General features: G+C 41.9%; 1 protein-coding gene across 2 annotated transcripts in view; it reads left to right on the top strand.

Moving 5' to 3' along the window:
• The window catches only part of LOC145361999 (receptor tyrosine-protein kinase erbB-4-like), a 152855-nt gene extending 133291 nt beyond the window's left edge, over positions 1 to 19564 (top strand). For both annotated transcript variants that reach the window (XM_080218018.1, XM_080218017.1), the window contains exons 22-28: positions 13 to 88; positions 5915 to 6061; positions 8056 to 8153; positions 9130 to 9288; positions 11474 to 11536; positions 12955 to 13240; positions 15524 to 19564. In XM_080218018.1, coding sequence (XP_080074144.1) covers positions 13 to 88; positions 5915 to 6061; positions 8056 to 8153; positions 9130 to 9288; positions 11474 to 11536; positions 12955 to 13240; positions 15524 to 15795 — 1101 coding nt within the window. In that variant the 3' untranslated portion in view covers positions 15796 to 19564. The remainder of the gene's footprint in view (positions 1 to 12; positions 89 to 5914; positions 6062 to 8055; positions 8154 to 9129; positions 9289 to 11473; positions 11537 to 12954; positions 13241 to 15523) is intronic.

Below are 19564 nucleotides of genomic sequence, written 5' to 3' on the forward strand. Positions count from 1 at the left end.
TGCCTGCTGTAGATGCCCATTAAATGGATGGCACTAGAGAGCATCCACTTTAGAAGATATACCCATCAAAGTGATGTGTGGAGTTATGGTGAGTCATATACTTATGGAAGCATTATTTTATACTTAAAAGCTACAGTGCTGCAGTTTTAAACCAAGCACTTTCAACAACTTCTACTTTTGATTCCAAATGCATCTTAACTACTGTAGTAAAACAAGAGTCTGGTGGTGGTTTTTGGGTCAAGTGTTTTTTTGTCCTATTGTCAGAGGGAATTTAGATTCTAGGAACAGCAATGAAGTCCTAAAGAATTTATTAGAATTCTTGATATAGTAGCTCAGGTTGTAAACAATGGCTACAGTGAAAATGTGGTGTAGCTGGGCATTAGTAAAGGCTATGATAAAGTGTTTCATGGAAAACGAGTTGAGATCAAACCATGGCTGGTACATACGGGACAAAGGGTGTGTGTATAAATAGCAAGTTTTGTATCTGAAGAGGTGTGACAGTTGAGGTCCTGCAGGATTGGGATCGGTACTTTGTGTTTTCAAACACTTCAGAACGTTTTGGTAGCTTCATTTCAGTTTGTGGATGACAGCAGAATAGTAGGAGTGGTTAATATGGTGGAAGAGGGAGCTCACAAAGGGACTGGGATTGTTTGCAGGGGTGGGCCAGTTTAATATAGATGTGTAAAGTCATGTGTTTCGAGATATAAAGTAAGTAGAGGGAAGATAGGAATTATGGGAAAACAGGAAAGGAATCTGGAAGTCATCCAGGGTAAATCCCTCAAGATATCAGGCCAGAGTCAAGAAAGCTAATGGCATGCTGTTTGCATAACAGGGCGAATGACGTGTAGCTGACATTATGTGAGTGTTGGTCAGGCTACACCTGAAGTATTATATGTCGTTCTAGAAGCCTTGCTGCAGGAATGATGTAGCCAAGCTGGGGAAGGTGACAAAGAGAACTACTAGAATGATTAAGACTAAAAAACAAGACATTTGAAAATAGACTTGCTGAACCCGTAGTATTTTTGGAGAGGTGAAGACTGAAAGGGGATGAGTTTGAAGTCTTCAAATATAGTAAGACTCATAGATATACAGGTTTAGTCTGGGATATGTGTTGTGCTGTTGTGATATGTGGTGTACTAAAAACAAGAGATACAGGTAGAAAATGGGAAAGTGTACATTCAGGCAGAGCATAAAACATTTGTTTTTGGAGTAGCATACGAAGAGCAAGAACTTAGATGGCTGAAAGGTCAAATTGGACAAGTATCTAAAGTAAAAGATGTTGATTACACCTGCTATTTCTGCAGGATGGCAGACTAGGTGGACCTATGGTCTTTTTCAGACTTGAGATTTTCTATATTTCTGTGAATGAGTCTTTTCTCAGAGAACTGAATCTCCACTGACTGAGAAACGTGACTTCAATTTTTTTTAACTTCAATTCCATCTCAGTGAGGGGGAGCATTCTTGGCTGAATTCCTCAATGTGCAGCGTCAGGTAGTGTAATTAGTTATCAGATAACCTAGCTGTTGGAAAATATCACCAGATGCCAGTCATACATGGTTGACACATCCAGTTTAAATGTGCCTTTATGCTTACCGTTGAGATTCTCAAATGATTTCTTCCTGATACCAGTGTTCAGGGAAGGCTTAAAGTAGAAACCAGGTGCATCCCGTGGAGAAATACAGAAGAAAAACTGAAGGTCCAGTTATCTGGAGCACACTTGTGGGATCTGATAGTAGACGAGTACGGGCAAATGGCCAGGAATAGGTTGACAACCTAAATTGGACAAGATATGTGGGTGAAGAGGGAAATATAAGCTGGAAATTGCTGTTGGCTTTAAATCAAACACTATGATATTGGAGCATCACTAATCAGTAATTTAGTGAGTGTTGTTTAGCACTTGCCATCTGCTTCCTCAATACTGTGACAAGAGGTCATGGATACATTATTTAGCAGGTCCCAGCAACTTTATCACAGCAGCAATGCGATGGGCTATTCTCATTCTGATGACCCTGCATACTGCTGGCTTTCCCAGAGTAAGAAGTCTCACAACACCAGGTTAAAGGCCAACAGGTTTATTTGGCAACTCCACATCAGTTCTACCAGTGTTATCATTCAGGCCCCCTCTGCACAATACTGTGCTCTTTAAGAAAAAGGAAATCCCATCACTTCATAACATGTGACTTGTACCTGACCACCAACATAGTCATGCAGATCAATGCCTGCTTCCCGAGATGTTGTCCTGATTCCTTCATTTTATTGCAATCACCCATGAAACTTTACTTGAAGGGGAGAGAGAAAGAGAGAGCTCCTGGGGGGCAGCATTGCACCAAAAATATACAAAAGCAGTACGTTGGTATAAAATTTCTTGTGCCACAATCAGAAAAATCACTGGATCTTAAAGCAAGGCTTCAGAGACTTGGACAGATCTGTGGCTTCCACTATCCTCTCCCATTTGGATTTTTTCTAACCAAGTGTTGTCTGGTAAGATGCTCCTTTACTTCACCCTGTAAAAAGAGCTTGCTATGCAGATTGAAAAATAATATGGCAGAGCAAGAGCAGGAGAATGCAAGTAATAATTAATTTGATGCCAACCCATCAATGCAGCATGTAAAGCTAGTGCTTCTGGCACTAATTCAAGATGGAGTCTATGTGTGTTATTTCTCAAATCTACATTTGCAAAATAATCGTGTCTAAACCACCACCTTTAACATTGCCTGTACAGTTCGTCAGATAACATCTACTTCCATCTTTTGCTGGACTTTTGTCACCATTCAAAACACATGACAAATAAATATGTAAGCACAATGTTCAAATCCATTGTTGTGCATTTATTTGACCAGTGTGTGATGTGCGAATGTGATTTACCACAGTGCTTGCACTTTGTTTCTGACTGAACCTACTCCTCCTAAGCAGTTCCTTGTGAAAGGAGTAAGCATGCTGATTGTTTATACTGGCAGCCTTTGTCCTGAGAGCTCCTTGTGCTGTATACCATTAGGGCCCTGTATCAGATTCTGCCAAGGCTGCTGCTGTTGTGGCTGATTTATCCAGCCTGTTTTCTGGCACGTGCACTGTCCGTTGTGCTTCATAGTTGGATGTGGCCCCGGATTGAACCTTGCTCCTACATCCTCTGGGGTCTGTGCAGCTATCCTTCTGCTTGCCAGAGATGTTTGCTGATAACATAGTGTTTTGTGAAGTGCCAGTTTGCTCAGGTATACCGGCTATGGCTATCATATCTCCCAGTTTCAGGAATATACACAAGTGAACAAAAATGTCACCACACAGCCTGCAATAATCACCTTTAAGCATAATTTTTTTTTGTTCAAGGAATGTGGATATCACTGTCTAGGTCAACATCCATTGCCTATCCCTCATTACCCTTGAGAAGGTGGTGGTGAGTTGCCTTCATGAACTGAACCCACAGTGCTGTTGGGAAGGGAGTTCCAGGATTTGACCCAGCGAGAGTGAAAGAATGGTAATATATTTCCAAGTCAGAATGGTGTGTGGCTTTGAGGCTTGCAAGTGGTGGTGTTCCCATATACCTGCTGCCCTTGTCCTTCTAGATGGTAGCAGTCGTAGGTTTGGAAGTTGTTGCCTAACCAAGGAGCCTTGGTGAATTCCTGCAGTGCATCTTCCATTGCAGTAAGATGCTACTGCAGTCGAGTGTTTGTCCATATGACAGTCACTCAGTAGGGCATTGCAGGACATGAGTATTATGGTGCTGGCTATGAACAGATGAATCAAACCTGTCTTCTTTATTCCCCACTCCCTCGATGTCCCCAACCAGCCAGTTGATTCCAGGGGCCTCCTCAAAAACAATCAACTGCTTAAGTTGCTTGGAACCAGCACATGTACAGATGTGTTCTCTCCGATTAACAGTGCTGGATTCTTATGATATAGAAGGAAACCCGCCACTATATATTTTAAAATGTTACCCTTATTACTATTTTTATTTCTAAACTGGACTTTTTCTGCTGAACAAAGAAAATTCAGATGGCTGCTACAAGTCACCTGATCATAGGGTTGACCCTCTGTCTGGGAGCTAACCCCAGGAATTTCAAGGACAAAATAATTATTTTCTTAGTTTCTGGAATGTCACACATCAATACACCTAGACAGCTATTGACGGACTAGCATGACACCTGAGAATGTTCAGACTGATTGCAAAGAGAATGACACAGATGTTATTTTCATTTTGTAAGCCAACCTTGCTAGTGGAGTAGGTGGGTCTGCTGAGACAGTGGCTTCCCAAATGTCAGACCATCAACATAAATGACTCCTCTTTCAACAACTAATGATTGAGACATCATTAGACCTGAAACCAAAGCCAATTCCAGACACTGGATAAACATTCCTTTTGAGGTCATTGTGGAGAAGGAAAGCCATATGACCTGAGCCTTTGGCCTTCTGGGAAGCTTAATATTACATCTTTGGTTTTCACAGCCAGTCTACTGTTTTAAGAGACAAAGAAACAGGCTGCTCCAGGCAGAACAACCAACCCATCAAACCTAACTCTGCTGGAAGATTTCATACCACTGCCTACAGAATTGACTCAATCTATGCATGCCTACTGCATCTTGTGACATCAGCTCCAATGAAAAAGTGAACCCTACAATGTCAGTTTTCAGTCAGCCGAACTTGGCTGCTTACATGAGCAAATTCCCCGTTGCACTCTGACTTTGGAGCCTGGAGCTCACATGAGCTGATATTCATATTCCTGTAGTCCTTGTTGTGTAAACATCCTTTTCTCAATCCTTCCCTTTACTGTCTGAATGTGCAGAGGGAGATGTTGTGGACCCTCCTTCCACGGGTTTTGAATGTGTAAAATAAACAAACCTGAGTTAATCCTAACTCGAATTTACTGCAGATCAATAGTAAAATTGGATCCCAAAACCAGAGGAGTTGGAAAAACATGCCACCGCTTAATCTTTTAAAAACTAATTCAAACAGCATCTCCTTATGGACAGGTGGAAAGAGGAAATTGGTGTAGTTTGAACTGTCTCTCCTATCCATAACAAAAACTATCCTGCCCTGCAAGCAGATCAGTACTAGGGATAGTGATACTACATGGCTATGAAAAGTATGCAAAGGTGTATTGGTGCAGCTTCGGGGCAATTGAGGATATGTGAAACACCATTAAAAATTGTTGCTGTGCACACAGATTTCTTATACAATTCCTGATTGAGAGTGTAATGTAAGTGACAACTGTTCCCATTCAGATGGAGAATTTCTTGCCCTGCTTTTTTGATGGTTGGATAGTACCAAAACAACCTAATTCAACTGCTTCTCATCTTCCAGGCCAGTTCAAGGTGGCTTACTGTAATACATTTCTTGGGCTCTGACATCTTTTTTACTGGTCTCTTTCCAGCTCCTGTGGGCCCCAGCTGCTGCTGCATTCACACTTTCTCCCACCTTCCTCCATGTCTGTGGTATCAGGGAAAGGGAATGCCATCAGTTCCAAACAATGTCTCCGTTCCTTGTCTCCAGCACCTGTTTGGTAAAGGTGGCTTTTCGTGGTCCTCAATTCCTTAGCTTTATTGCTCCAGTAACAGCTGCCCTAGCCTCTGCAGTGCAATTTCAGCTATTTGGATGGCTTCTAATTGGAGCTCTCAGCCTGTTATGAGGATTCTTGTTTCTTCTGACCCATTGTTGCAAGCATTAAAATTAGGAAAATACTAAAATTAGGAAAACCCATGTAAAAGCAACCCTCAAAAGCCTAAAGTTAATCTTTAATTTGCATCAACAGCAATTTCTAAGCTTGTACGTCCAAATTTGTGCACATTACTCTGGAAGTGACATTCAGCTCCATTTGCCTACACTTGTACAATAACTAGAAGGTAACCAAAGTTTATCAGATTCCTTTTACTGATTTCTAGCACTGGGTTCCCAGCTTTGAAATATTGTGTGCTCTCCACAGGCGTCACTGTTTGGGAACTGATGACGTTTGGTAATAAACCATATGAGGGAATTGCTGTTCGTGAAATCCCTGGCCTCTTGGAAAAAGGTGAACGCCTGCCGCAGCCTCAGATCTGTACCGTTGATGTCTATATGGTCATGGTAAAATGTAAGTATGTGATTTTAAAATAACTTTGAAAGCAACTTGGGAGGACCGATTCTAGAATTTTCTATTTAATTGCCAGGGTGTGCGCACCAAACAGTTGAATGCAAATAAGTGACAACCCTTGTATGGCACATTGGCATCTAGTCAGTTCAATTCCCACTGATCTCCAGTCAGTTAATGAGGTGCAATTAAATATTCTGATACTCTTTTTGCAATACGATACAAGATGTTCCAAAGTAAAAAAAAAGCTGGAACAGATCGTTTTACAGAAAGTAGTCATTTTAATCGAATTATTCATCAGCTTCCAGTTTTATTGCTCAAAGGAGGCATGTAATCCAATTACTCTATTTAATTTAAATCTTCACACCCCCTCTGTTGTCTTTAGCGGCACTGGATGCCAGGAACCTGATAACATTATTCCTGATGTGCCAAGGTTTACCCATAAGGAGTTATGTCAAGATGGCTTATTTCTACAAACCAATTGTTTTCACACACACATCCAAATACAGATAGATATTTTTAACATCAGCCCTTGGAAAATATTAGAAGTAGTGGTAGATTCTGCGCAAAATCTCCCTGTCAGGTTTTTTTTTTGCTATCCTCCATCCAAATTGGTTCAAAATAGGTAGCGAAAAAGTATAAGATCTGGACTTAAGTATTTTCACACACACAAAAAGCAAGGGAGGCAAGTCAACAAGATCTGATCTCACAAACAACTAAGTTACAAGCAGAGTAACAAACAGAGTTGGAATTATTATTTAGAAATTATATTAGTATGGAGTGGAAAGAATAAAATTTATGGACACATTCTTACGGAAGTTGTCTATGTTATAACACAATCTCAGAATTGTTATGGCACAGAAGGAGGCTATTCAGACCATCATGCCTGCACCAGCTCTCCAGTTGGGCATTATGACTTAGTATCATTCTCCTGCTTTTTTCCCCTTAACCCTGAGCTTTGTTTCTATTCATGTGATCACCTAATGTTTTCTTGAATGCCTTGATTGGACCTGCCTCTGCCACACTTCTGGGCAATGCATTACAGACCCCAACCACAATGTGAACATGTTTTTTCTCACATCGCATTTGCTTTTTTTGAAAATCACTTTAAATCTGTGCCCTCTTATTCTTGATCCTTTTGTGAGTGGGAACGGTTTCTCCCTATCTACTCTGTCCAGCCCCCACTACTTACTAAAGTCTGCCGAAGTTACTAGTTGCTTACCAAAAGAGATTGATTCTGTGCTCTGATACAATGTAGATTTGGATTGCAAAGAATATATTATTAGAGTTGAATCTTAAAATGAATAATAAGTTTACTCAGCTAACCTTATCCAGTTAAAATAACATTCACGTTTAAACAGCAACAACAAAATCAAGAAATGAAATGTTGAACAGCTTAGGACATAGGCTTCAGGATGAGCTGTTGTATTCTATGTGGGTTGTAATGACAGAGAGTTGAAAAGGTTTACCATGAGGTGTGTTTTGTGTGTGTTTGCAGTTACAAAGACAGCAAAAGCTCTCTAGCATATTATCTAAGCGGTTATTCTCCACACAAGCTGAGACAGGATGCCAGATGAGTCCATTATGAAGCGGATCATGGTCCATCCATTCACACATTAACATGTGATAGAAAACTTGACATGAATTATGACAGGCATTTCAGTCTAATGAAATTCCATGCTGCCTCACTAAAACACTGCTTTTGATTGTTATTTGTCCTGCTTTTTTTCCCTTTCTCCTTGGATTCTAGTGTTTCAGACATCTACACTTCAGCCTATCCCTTCATTACAAGTGAGAATTTATTTTTTTTAGTTCTGAAGAAGCCATACGAACTTGAAACATTAACTCTGTTCTTCTCCCTACAGATGCTGCCACACCTGCTGAGTTTTTCCTGCACTCTTATTATTTATTTTTCCAGTACCTGTTCCTCTCTCAGCTTTCCTCCTCAGTAAACATATAAGGTGCAACAAATGTGATTTTCTTTGTTTTTAAATCAGGCTGGATGATTGATGAGGACAGTCGACCAACGTTCAAAGAGCTTGGTGCAGAATTTTCCCGCATGGCTCGCGATCCGGCCAGATACCTAGTCATTGAGGTTTGTTCTCATCCAGTCGCTTGAAAATATTGGAAGAAGTTCTCCAACGTTTTGTCAGCTACCTCTAATGTTGTATTTAAGGAGCTCTGAAAACAGAATAATTTCTTTGAATTCCATAGAGCTTACAATACAGTCTAGTTCAGCTGCAAATAGCTGCTGTGAAAAGTCACTGCTAGGATACAAAATATGTGATGGGAACCAAAGGCAATGACTTTGGTGTTTCCAATGCTTATAGGGTGCCTTCAGTGTAGAAAATGCGCTTTCATGCAGTCAAAAATATTGACAAGAAAAAAGCCTGAGTCAAGAAAGGAGATATTAGGACAGGCAACCATAGAGATGGATTTTAATGAGGGTCTTAAAGGAGGTGAAGAAGTTTGTGTAAGGAATTTTAGAGCAAAGGACCCAATCAGTGGAATGCATGGTCACCAATGGTGGAGTGAATAGGAATGGGGGATGCTCAAGACAAGGGGCTAGTGTTACAAGACTAGAAAGCTTAGAGGCAGTTATAGAACAGGAGGAGATTGCAACTCTCGAGTACAGTGCTAGTTTACATAGATTTGCCACTTAATTTAACTATGTTAGAATTCAGGCAGCAACAAACCGCAACAATGCTGCTTTTATGGTTAAGGTCCTAAATAAATTCTAATGTCTTACAAACATGTGATGCACAGACAGTAACTAAAGACACACTAACTGAGCTATTTTGAGCCTTTATGAGAATAACATTACATGCCACAAGTGTTACAGATTGCTTTGGTTCCTTCTGTATTTTAAATTTGACAGGTAAGATGGAATGTTTTTACAAGTTTTCCTATTTCCATTCTGAATTCCCAATCTACCTTTGTGCAGGCTGGAGGAGTTAGTTAGGGATGGACTGCCTCCTATTGTTGTGTGTATTCTGATGATGTAACAGTGGAACTCTGTGCCCCTCCTAACCCACCAGCTGTTTCTTGAACCTTTCTGTATCTTTCCTCAGGGTGATGACCGGGCCAACAACACACATGCTGGTGAACATAGGACTCTGCGCGAGTACGAGGAGGACCTAATGGATTATGATGACCTTGATGAGGATTTGATGGCAACCATGGTGGATGGCCCAACATCAGGATTCAGATCGAGGATTGAATCCAGCAGGGTATGAAACAAGATGATAAAAACCAAGGAATTTGTGATGACAGCAATTATTTTGGACAATTGGTCATCTTCTTTAACCTGCCCTAAATGTTGATGCCTCAAGGCAGCTTAAACTATTGTGTGTTTCCTGTGATTTAAATCTATGCCCATCACTCAGACTATCTCATATGAGAGGGGTTTGTCTTGGTTCATAGACAAGCCAGTAAGTGGAACACAAGGAATCAAATGCTCTTCCTGACAGTTGACTGCAACAGAAAGGAAGTATGGAAAGAGTGGAGAGAACTCCCTACAAGGAAGAAGAAGCCATTCCATGCTGGTGTTTTCATTTTGATTCTGGAAAAGCGGCTTCCATCAGCTGGCTCCTGACACTGATTCTCTCTCTGATTTTAATGGTGTCAAAGAGCCACTGAGAGTCGAGCGTATAGCTGCCACTGAGATTGAGCGGCCAGATTTAATGGTGTAAGCACAGAGACCCAGCTCTTGAACATTTGTTCCCCAGAGTCAGAACAAAATGAGCAGCAAGTAAAGGCAGCTAAAGCAAATCTGAGGATCAGTCACCCTCTGTTGATCTTTTGCATCAGTGTTACAATGTACAGAGTTCGAAGTCTGATGCCATTGGTCACATTTCAGTATGGTGATAAGAAACAGCAGATTCTTGGATGGTTCAGTAGATAACTGAGCTACCGGATAGACTAGCAAAATCCTAGAATTGACACACCAGTTGGATGATCTTAGCTGGGGTAGGGCCCCTGGCCTAGGGAGAGAATAATGTCTGCTCCTGATCACAGCCCAATGGCCCCTGCTGATCATAAGAACATAAGAACATAAGAAATAGGAGCAGGAGTAGGCCATCTGGCCCTTCGAGCCTGCCCCGCCATTCAATAAGATCATGGCTGATCTGTCGTGGCTCAGTTCCACTTTCCCGCCCTCTCCCCATAACCCTTAATCCCCTCTCTTATCAAAAACCCATCAACCCGCTTCTTAAAAATATTTAGCGAGCAGCCTCCACCACTTCAACGGGCAGAGAATTCCAGAGATTCACCACCCTTTGAGTGAAGAAGTTCCTCCTCAACTCCGTTCTGAACCGCCCCCCCTTTATCTTGAGGCTGTGCCCCCTAGTCCTACTGTCTTTTTTGAGCGGGAAGAGTCTTTCCACCTCTATCCTATCCATCCCATTCATCATCTTATACGTCTCAATGAGATCTCCCCTCATTCTTCTAAACTCTAACGAGTACAAGCCTAGTTTATTCAGCCTCTCCTCATAGCTCAACCCCCTCAACTCCGGTATCAGCCTAGTAAACCTCCTCTGCACTCCCTCCAAGGCCAAAATATCCTTGCGCAGGTGCGGCGCCCAAAACTGCACACAGTACTCCAGCTGCGGCCTCACCAATGCCCTATACAGCTGCAGCAAGACCTCCCTACTTTTATATTCAATCCCCCTCGCTATGAAGGCCAGCATCCCATTCGCCTTCCTGACCACCTGCTGCACCTGCAGGCTGGGTTTTTGCGACTCATGCACAAGGACCCCGAGGTCCCTCTGCACCGTCGCCTGCTGCAGTTTTTCGTCACGTAAGTAATAGTCCTTCCTACCATTCTTCCTACCAAAGTGGACCACCTCACACTTGCCAACATTAAATTCCATTTGCCATTTCCTGGCCCATTCGCCCAGCCTATCTAGATCCTTCTGCAGACTCTCCACACCCTCCGCACAATTTGCCTTTCCCCCAATCTTGGTGTCATCAGCAATGATCAGTATGTGTGTGAGAATATTAAGCAACATTAGGTTCAGTTTTGCTGGATTTTCCTTCCTCTGTGGCCTAATAGCCTACTATCAATCTCAGCCAGTATGTGAAGAACTGGCTACTTGAGAAGACTGCCCTACACCAGTGGACCTGTACCATAGAAAGAATTGGTGCCTTTAGTACTAATAGATGGTTGGCTCTTCCAAAACTGAATTAGATTTGACCCTAGTCCCCTAAAATTATACCTTGGGTGAGTCATGTTTAATCCTTAACATGTAGGTCTGAAATACCTTTCCTTGCAAATTTCCTCTGCCAAATAACAGGGAGAAATTTCAAAGCAATTTGGAATTTGTATGCTGATATTCCAAGGCCCAAGTTGGTTCACTATTGATTGCGCTTGTTAACAAATACCACTTCATTTTTTTCTTCCATTTCTTTTTGCAGAGCAACAGTTTGCCAGCAGGGTATATGCCAATGAATGGGATTGGTCCAGACGGTTCTCGACAGGTAGGTCCACAGTGAGGTTTATTTGTAGTTTCCAACAAACTATAATTTCCTGTTCATACAAGAAAACCATCAAATATAACATTATTAAAAATAATTAAGATCTTGTGGAATATTCTTAATGTTATTATTTTAATGGACATACCTGGATTATCTTTAGAGCCATAATAATTTGAATATTTAGTATAGTTGTTATTGTTAACTAGCATCAGTAGCAAGCACTGAGCAGTCATCTAATATCTTTTGAACAAATGCTTTTTCTTGTGGTGGCAGCAAGACAGGTGAAAAACATGCAATGCCAGAAAAAATTATTCGCTTGAATCAATAATGTCAGACCATTGCCTCTTGGGACTTGCACCCACGTTTATTTGATTGAACCTGCCCCACCTTTCCCGATTAGCAGAATCCTAGCCTCGCATTTTACCAATTCTTGATTGGTGAGGGAATCAAAGATTATACGGAAAAGGCAGGAGAATGGGGTGGAGAAACCTATCAACCATGATTGAATGGTGGAGCAGACTTGATGGGCCGAATGGCCTAATTCTGTTCCAATATCTTATGTCTTATGTGGGTAACCAGGCTACTCTAGTGTACAGGTGATGGAGGGAGGGAGTCTGTAGATGCAGAGTAGACTGCCTGCACATTGTCCCAAGAAATTGTTCTGAGACCTCCTATTAGCAGTGTTGAAAATAAAGAGGCCATTTTTGAGTGTGTGCTCTCACTGTAGAACTTCAGGCTACTGTCCCTTAAGCGGTGGCCATGGAGTTGGAGCGTTCCATTCAAAGATATGTCTTTGTATAGATCAAATGAGAATGCATATTGAGCATTCGCTCATAGAGAACCAGTGCTATTGATTTGTGACCTAGATCATTCTCCATTTAGTTCGATGAGGGAATTCTTTGGGCTATAAATTGGGCGTACTGCCTGAAATGTGTTGCCCTTATATGAAGTTCTGCAACAGAAACACAGAAAATGATCCTGAAAATGTGCTTAAAGCATAACTCTAAGCTCCAGAGTGAATACAACCGATAATGCCTTGGGTCTCAGTGAGTTTCACATTGTGGAGGTGTGTAAGCAGATAGTCCAATAGTTCAAGGAGAACTGTATGACAGTGAACATATGAGTATGAGAGTGAACATATTACTTTGAAAAGAAAAACAGGGGTGTGTACTACACTTTTTTTGAAAAAGACCTATAATGGTCTGTGAATACATCTCTTTGACCAGGATCAAATTCACTGTTTAGCTGAAATCAAAGTTTGAGAGAGCAGCAACAAAATCCAATACATAGAGAAAAGACTTGGGGCTCGTGGAGTAGGTAGATATCCCTACAATAAAGTTGTTCTTTAATCCATAATGAGGAAGGATATGTACTTTCCCAGATTCAGTGAGATATAACAAAGTGACCTTTTCATTTGTTAGGCCGGGATGAAGAATGGAGATTTGGGGTCAAAGCGCTCCCTAAGGATACGGAATGAGTCCACGACACGAACTATCTCGGAGTCCTCGGAAGGCCGAGGTACAGCGTCCTCACTTGATCTATATGAAGACATATCTTTGAATGGAACGCTCCAGCTCCGTGGCCACCGCTCCAGGGACAGCAGTGCACGTTTCTCCAATGGCACAAACATGATGATTTCCCCATCTGATGAAGCAGAGGTGGACATTAATGGCTATGTGATGCCAGAGCAAAGGAGCTCTACAGTTGGTAAGTCATTGAGGACTATTTTGACCACAAAAGAGTGGGGTTTTTCAAGAAAACTGCAAATAATAAGACTTGCTGTATGAAAAGAGGAACTAAACTGCCTCTTGAATTTGGTGTAATTTCTGCATCAATCGGGATCAGTGCTAGATTTCCCACCCCAGCCAGAAGTTTGTGGGTTTGAATGCCACTCCAGGACCTCAGCACAAAACCTATGCTGACAGTAGCTCAACACAGATGGAGCACTGCACTGTCAGGATATGCAGCTTTAGGATGAGATAAACCAGAGCCTCACCTACTTATTCCAGTGGACATTAAAAATCCCACTATTTGGATGGATGGGCAGGGAGTTTACTTTATGTCTTAGCCAACATTCCTCCCTCGAGCAACACTGCCAGGAGCAGGTTAATGGGTCATTTAGCTAATTTCCTGAATGTGGGATTGTGCTATGCATAATTGACTGTGGTAGTTGCTTGGATACCAAGTGTGGCTGTAATTCAGAAGTAATTCATGGGTTGGGGATTTGCTTCGAAGATGTGAGGTGTATATACAGTGCAAGTTTGTTCTGCCATTTGACTGCACATCCAGATTCTGCTTTTCCCACTTAATATAGAAATCTTGCAGCATGGTAACTGCACCCCCTCCCGCCAAATGCAATATCTGATTTAGTGCTGAAGTATAAAACCAGGGAAAGTTCTGCTTTCAGTCCATGACCTGTTCTGAGTTATCTGATTTTTCCTTGGGCTTCTAAGTGGGAACTGAAATCAGACAGGACTTTCACTCTTCAGTGCTATCGAGTGATCACTTCTGGAAACACTAGCATGTGGGCATCAGATGAGGACACGATAATGCTTGGTTATGATGACTTTCGTTTCATTAAAGGGAAGTCGTGTCTGACAAATTTACTGGAGTTCTATGAGGATGTGTCTAGGGCGGTGGATAGAGGAGAGCCGGTGGATGTGGTCTTTCTAGATTTTCAGAAGGCGTTTGACAAAGTACCTCACAAGAGGTTATTGCAGAAGGTCGAGGGACATGGAGTTGGGGGTAGGGTGTTAGCGTGGATAGAGGATTGGTTGTCAAATAGGAGGCAGAGAGTGGGGGTCAACGGGTGCTATTCGGATTGGCGGATGGTGACTAGTGGAGTGCCCCAGGGGTCGGTGCTGGGGCCTCAGCTTTTTACCATTTATATAGATGATCTGGAGGAGGGAACCGAGTGTAGGGTGTTGAAATTTGCTGATGACACCAAGATTGGGGGAACGGCAAATTGTGCGGAGGGTGTGGAGAGTCTGCAGAAGGATCTAGATAGGCTGGGCGAATGGGCCAGGAAATGGCAAATGGAATTTAATGTTGGCAAGTGTGAGGTGGTCCACTTTGGTAGGAAGAATGGTAGGAAGGACTATTACTTACGGGGCGAAAAACTGCAGCAGGCGACGGTGCAGAGGGACCTCGGGGTCCTTGTGCATGAGTCGCAAAAACCCAGCCTGCAGGTGCAGCAGGTGGTCAGGAAGGCGAATGGGATGCTGGCCTTCATAGCGAGGGGGATTGAATATAAAAGTAGGGAGGTCTTGCTGCAGCTGTATAGGGCATTGGTGAGGCCGCAGCTGGAGTACTGTGTGCAGTTTTGGGCGCCGCACCTGCGCAAAGATATTTTGGCCTTGGAGGGAGTGCAGAGGAGGTTTACTAGGCTGATACCGGAGTTGAGGAGGTTGAGCAATGAGGAGAGGCTGAATAAACTGGGCTTGTACTCGTTAGAGTTTAGAAGAATGAGGGGAGATCTCATTGAGACGTATAAGATGATGAATGGGATGGATAGGATAGAGGTGGAGAGACTCTTCCCGCTCAAAAAAGACAGTAGGACTAGGGGGCACAGCCTCAAGATAAAAGGGGGGCGGTTTAGAACGGAGTTGAGGAGGAACTTCTTCACTCAAAGGGTGGTGAATCTCTGGAATTCTCTGCCCGTTGAAGTGGTGGAGGCTGCCTCGCTAAATATTTTTAAGACGCGGGTTGATGGGTTTTTGATAAGAGAGGGGATTAAGGGTTATGGGGAGAGGGCGGGAAAGTGGAACTGAGCCGCGACAGATCAGCCATGATCTTATTGAATGGCGGGGCAGGCTCGAAGGGCTAGTTGGCCTACTCCTGCTCCTATTTCTTATGTTCTTATGTAGTCATGGTCCAAAGAACTGAACATCAGCATGAACCAGGGCCTTATAGTAGTGAAGCAGGGGAAAAAAATCTCTCAGCCGCTGTCATTTTTCTGCTGATTCACAAATATTTATTTTGTGCCTACAGAAAAGCTGAAGCCTCCCAATGAAGTTGATCCCTTGAATGATACCCAGTCACTCGAGAGACAAAGGAAATCTGACTCAAAACCAAGTGATCACCAAGAGTATGAGTACATGAACAAACGGGCCTACCTCAATGGCTGTGTCAACGTTGTGCAGAACCCTGAATACCTGGATGACAGTACTGTGTTTGTTACTGAGGGTGACATTCATGCCTTTGATAATCCAGACTACTGGCATAGCAGTCTTCCAGCAAAGTCAGAAATAAAGAGGACATAGAGGACCAACTTCAGGATCCTATTTAGACATCTAACAACCCAACAAGCAAAAATAGTTGATTTCTGAACTTTGGAATGTGGGGTGGCGAGATGGGGAGGAGGAAGAAGGAGAACGGGAGATCCCAGATCTCTGAATCAAAATAGTTTACACTCCAACTAGAGAGATATAGACTGCTTTATTACTGATGTCCCTTGTGTATAATGCCATCCAGTTTGAATCCAGTCTGTTTTCTCCCTTTCTCTCATGTACACCAGTGAATGTCCAGGAATAATGTTGCTGTGTTTTCATCAGGGGATGTGAGAGTTATGAGTAAACTAGATACCCGCCAAACACATGAATGAACGGTCTTCTTGCACCTTGTTGCATGCTTTTTATAGAGCATGGAGAAAAACCAGCCCCTTTAGTAAGTGAATGGAGCACTGCTATTTTCTGCCATTGATGTACAGTGTGAAGGAGGGAAGGGATGCTTCAATGCCTTGCCCATTCAGTCGAAATGCTTCTGTGCTGTTGATTCATAACAAAACATAGAAGGCCAATCCTCGTATATCTAGTGGAAGTGCCCCGATCCTTGATATTCGCCTGCTCAAGATGCTGTTGCTTGCAGAACATACAGCTTTTGAATTGATCAAAAGGGGACTTTGTCAAGGAGGCTAATCAAGCAAAACAGGACATCATTGAACCACAGATTCCAATGGTACACTGTTCATTATTCAGCTGAAGAACCGCTACTAGTCACTCTGTTAATTTTTTTATTCATTCGTGGAATGTGGGCTGGCTGGGCCAGCATTTATTGCCCATTCCTAACTGCACCTTAAATTGAGTGACTTGCAGAATCAACGACATTGCTGGAGTCACATGTAGGCCAGGCCAAGATGGTCCCTAAAGGACATTAGTCAATTGGACTTTCAATTCCAGATTTTTTTAAATTGAATTCAAATTTCACCAGCTGCTGTGGTGTGATTCAAACCTGGGTCCCCAGAGCATTACCCTGGGTCTCTGGATTAATAGTCCAGTGATAATACCACTATCTTCCCAGCGTTATTATGATGCCATTATTGTAGCAGAAAAGGGATCACTGATTCTGACAGCACAATCAAGTGGGCAGAATGAAAATATAATTACCTCCCTCTTCACAAGGTTAGCTCTCGCATAGGATAGATGAAGATTGTGAGGCTCAAACTGAATCAAAATTCTGCATAACCCAGTAAGTGAAGCTACTGACTGGCTGGTTCATTTGCCTCAGCACTAAAGTACAACAGTTTGGTTTTCATGTTTAAGGCAGTTAAAGGATTGTGATCAGAGATTAGTACTTAGAAATTGGGCACCTATGTAATTTTTCAGTAATTATCTTTGAAATTGTTTATTACGTTTTAAGTGGTGGATCAGAAGTGTATTTTTTTCATTAATCTTTGATTGTCATTCATCTAAGGCAGAGCCCGTATAGGGAGTTTGGGAAATGGGTGAGAGGACTATCAGGGGTAATTTTATAAACTGGAAAGGGAATATAACATGTTAAAAATGATTTTCTGGGGTGGGGTGGATAGAAAAAGACTAGTCCCCTTTATCCTGACCCTGCCGCTATGCTCAAATTATCAGTCAGGAAAGGGCTGTTTGTATTCCCGCTTGAGCAGTCTGGGCCTTTCTGTTGGCTGCGTGTTATGCTACTGAAAGGTGGGACTATGTCGTGTTTTCAAGGAAATTTCAGAAGAATGTCGCAATTAACATAATCGTGATTCCAAAATCAAAGACACTAAAAGTGAATGAAGATGTGAGCCTATAGAATCCAGTAGAAGAAATTGGCCTCGATGCCAGATTTGGTAAGAATTTTGGGGCTTCACTATTGAATCGAAAAATTAGTCTGAGTGGCTCCAAAATAAAAGTTGTTTAGATAGCACTGCATGGTGTATCACTGTGTGGCTAGAAGTCTGAAATCTGGATGTTCAAAGCTTAATTTGATCTCAAATTTTTAATAGGTTTGTGCATGTTTGTGATGGGTGTGATTCTATAGTTCCTGTTAAATTCTATATTTGTTTCATGATAGGTAGTAAGAAATCTTATTTGCTTTTCAAATTTATCATCTATCTGAGTGTGTGTTCCTGAGCAACTATTAACTATTGTGGAAAGGCTTCACTCACTCCCCCATCCCCCAACCAAACATCCTCTACCATTATGTGATTATCATGAACTGTAGTGAGTGAAATCTTAAATTTTTATATGTATATAAATGCAGAGCCAGGATACTTGAAGATAGTGATGTGTGATCAGTGGTTTGAACAAGGAACCTTGATGGAGACTAAAGATCACCAAGGCACAGATCTAAGGAGCTGTTATGGATATTTGTAGATTTCCATGAATGTTCCATACCGCATGTTCTTTTCTTGCCTTCACAAATGAAGCAGCAGTGACAAGTATACAAGCCAATTAGTGTCAAATGTTTTTGGGTGTGACCTGACGGGGAAAAACTACTACAAAATTCACTGGTCTGGTCTGATTAGTTGCAATTTAAATTTAGTACTTATCTAGGTGTCTTACATTATCAAATTTTATACACATTTTCCCTTTCATATTCAGCCTGTGGTGTACAATCACACACAAATGACCATTCTTCATGGGGGTGATTATTGGTGGAATATTCTACAATCACACATTCTCCTAATCCTATCCTCACCTAGACTGTCTGTCTTGTGCATATATCAAAAGGCAATGGTGGGGGCGGGGGTCACTGAATAGCAGTAAGCAGCGAGAAACCTGAATGTTTCCTTATCCATTCTCTAGACCAATGCTGCTGCCATTGCTGAGATCAGCAAATTCAGTATGGTCCAGGAATCAAGTTTGTCTCTTGTGGTCTGCATGATATAGTGCATCAATAAAAGATGCCTTAATCCACCAAACTGATGAGACAGCCAAATTTCTCCTGTCCTCTCCTGAAATGCAAACTGTTGCTCAGGAGGAGCTTGCTCTCAAAATCTCATTCAAGTGTCCCTTTCTTTTCATGTGGGTATTGACAATGAGTAGGCACAGGAAGAAGTCAGCCAGGCTTCCCATTCCTACTTACTGCCTCCTACTGGAAAGTGTGTGAGAGAGTGTGGATGTCTGGTGTGGACACAACTGAGCTCAGCTTTGATCACTTACCCATGGTGAATAGCACATTCATGCGGCCTGGACTCTCAAAAGGAGAATATCTGCTTGAGTGAAATACTGAAGGGCAGCTGGATCCCAGGACTCAGCACTGCCTTCAGAGGAAAGAGGGGACATACTTTTTATATCTAGAAAAGAAGTGCCTTTATTCTATTGCTCGCAGTTTTCTAACATATTCAAAAGGGATGTTTCATGTCAAATTAACTCTGTGGTTACTTAAAATCCACTGTGCCTTGAAATATACAAACATGTTCTAATACCTACAGGACTGATTTATTTTCATTTTCTGAGGCCCAATGCTTAATATATAAGTGGATTATAATGAAGAACAGTCAAATAAACTTTTTAATTAATGTTCTATTTTTTAAAGATCTACCAAGATTGAAGTGATTTTTTTTCAGAGCTTGAGTTTGTGACCAATGAGTTGCTGAGTATTAATTACAAAAAATTATTGTTGCGTAAAATAGGTGAGACAGGAAGATTACCTCTTCCTTTTGTACATCAATATAAAGATAGTTTCTTAATTTCTGTTGTGTACCTAATGCTGTTTTTATACAATCTTTAAGGGACTGGTTGGAAGTTCTGGAGTGTTCAGCCCCTTGTGTGAAATTGAAATAAATACTTGTTTTTA

Source organism: Carcharhinus amblyrhynchos, chromosome X, assembly GCF_965287045.1.
Source record: "Carcharhinus amblyrhynchos chromosome X, sCarAmb.v2.hapA, whole genome shotgun sequence".
Taxonomy (NCBI): domain Eukaryota; kingdom Metazoa; phylum Chordata; class Chondrichthyes; order Carcharhiniformes; family Carcharhinidae; genus Carcharhinus; species Carcharhinus amblyrhynchos.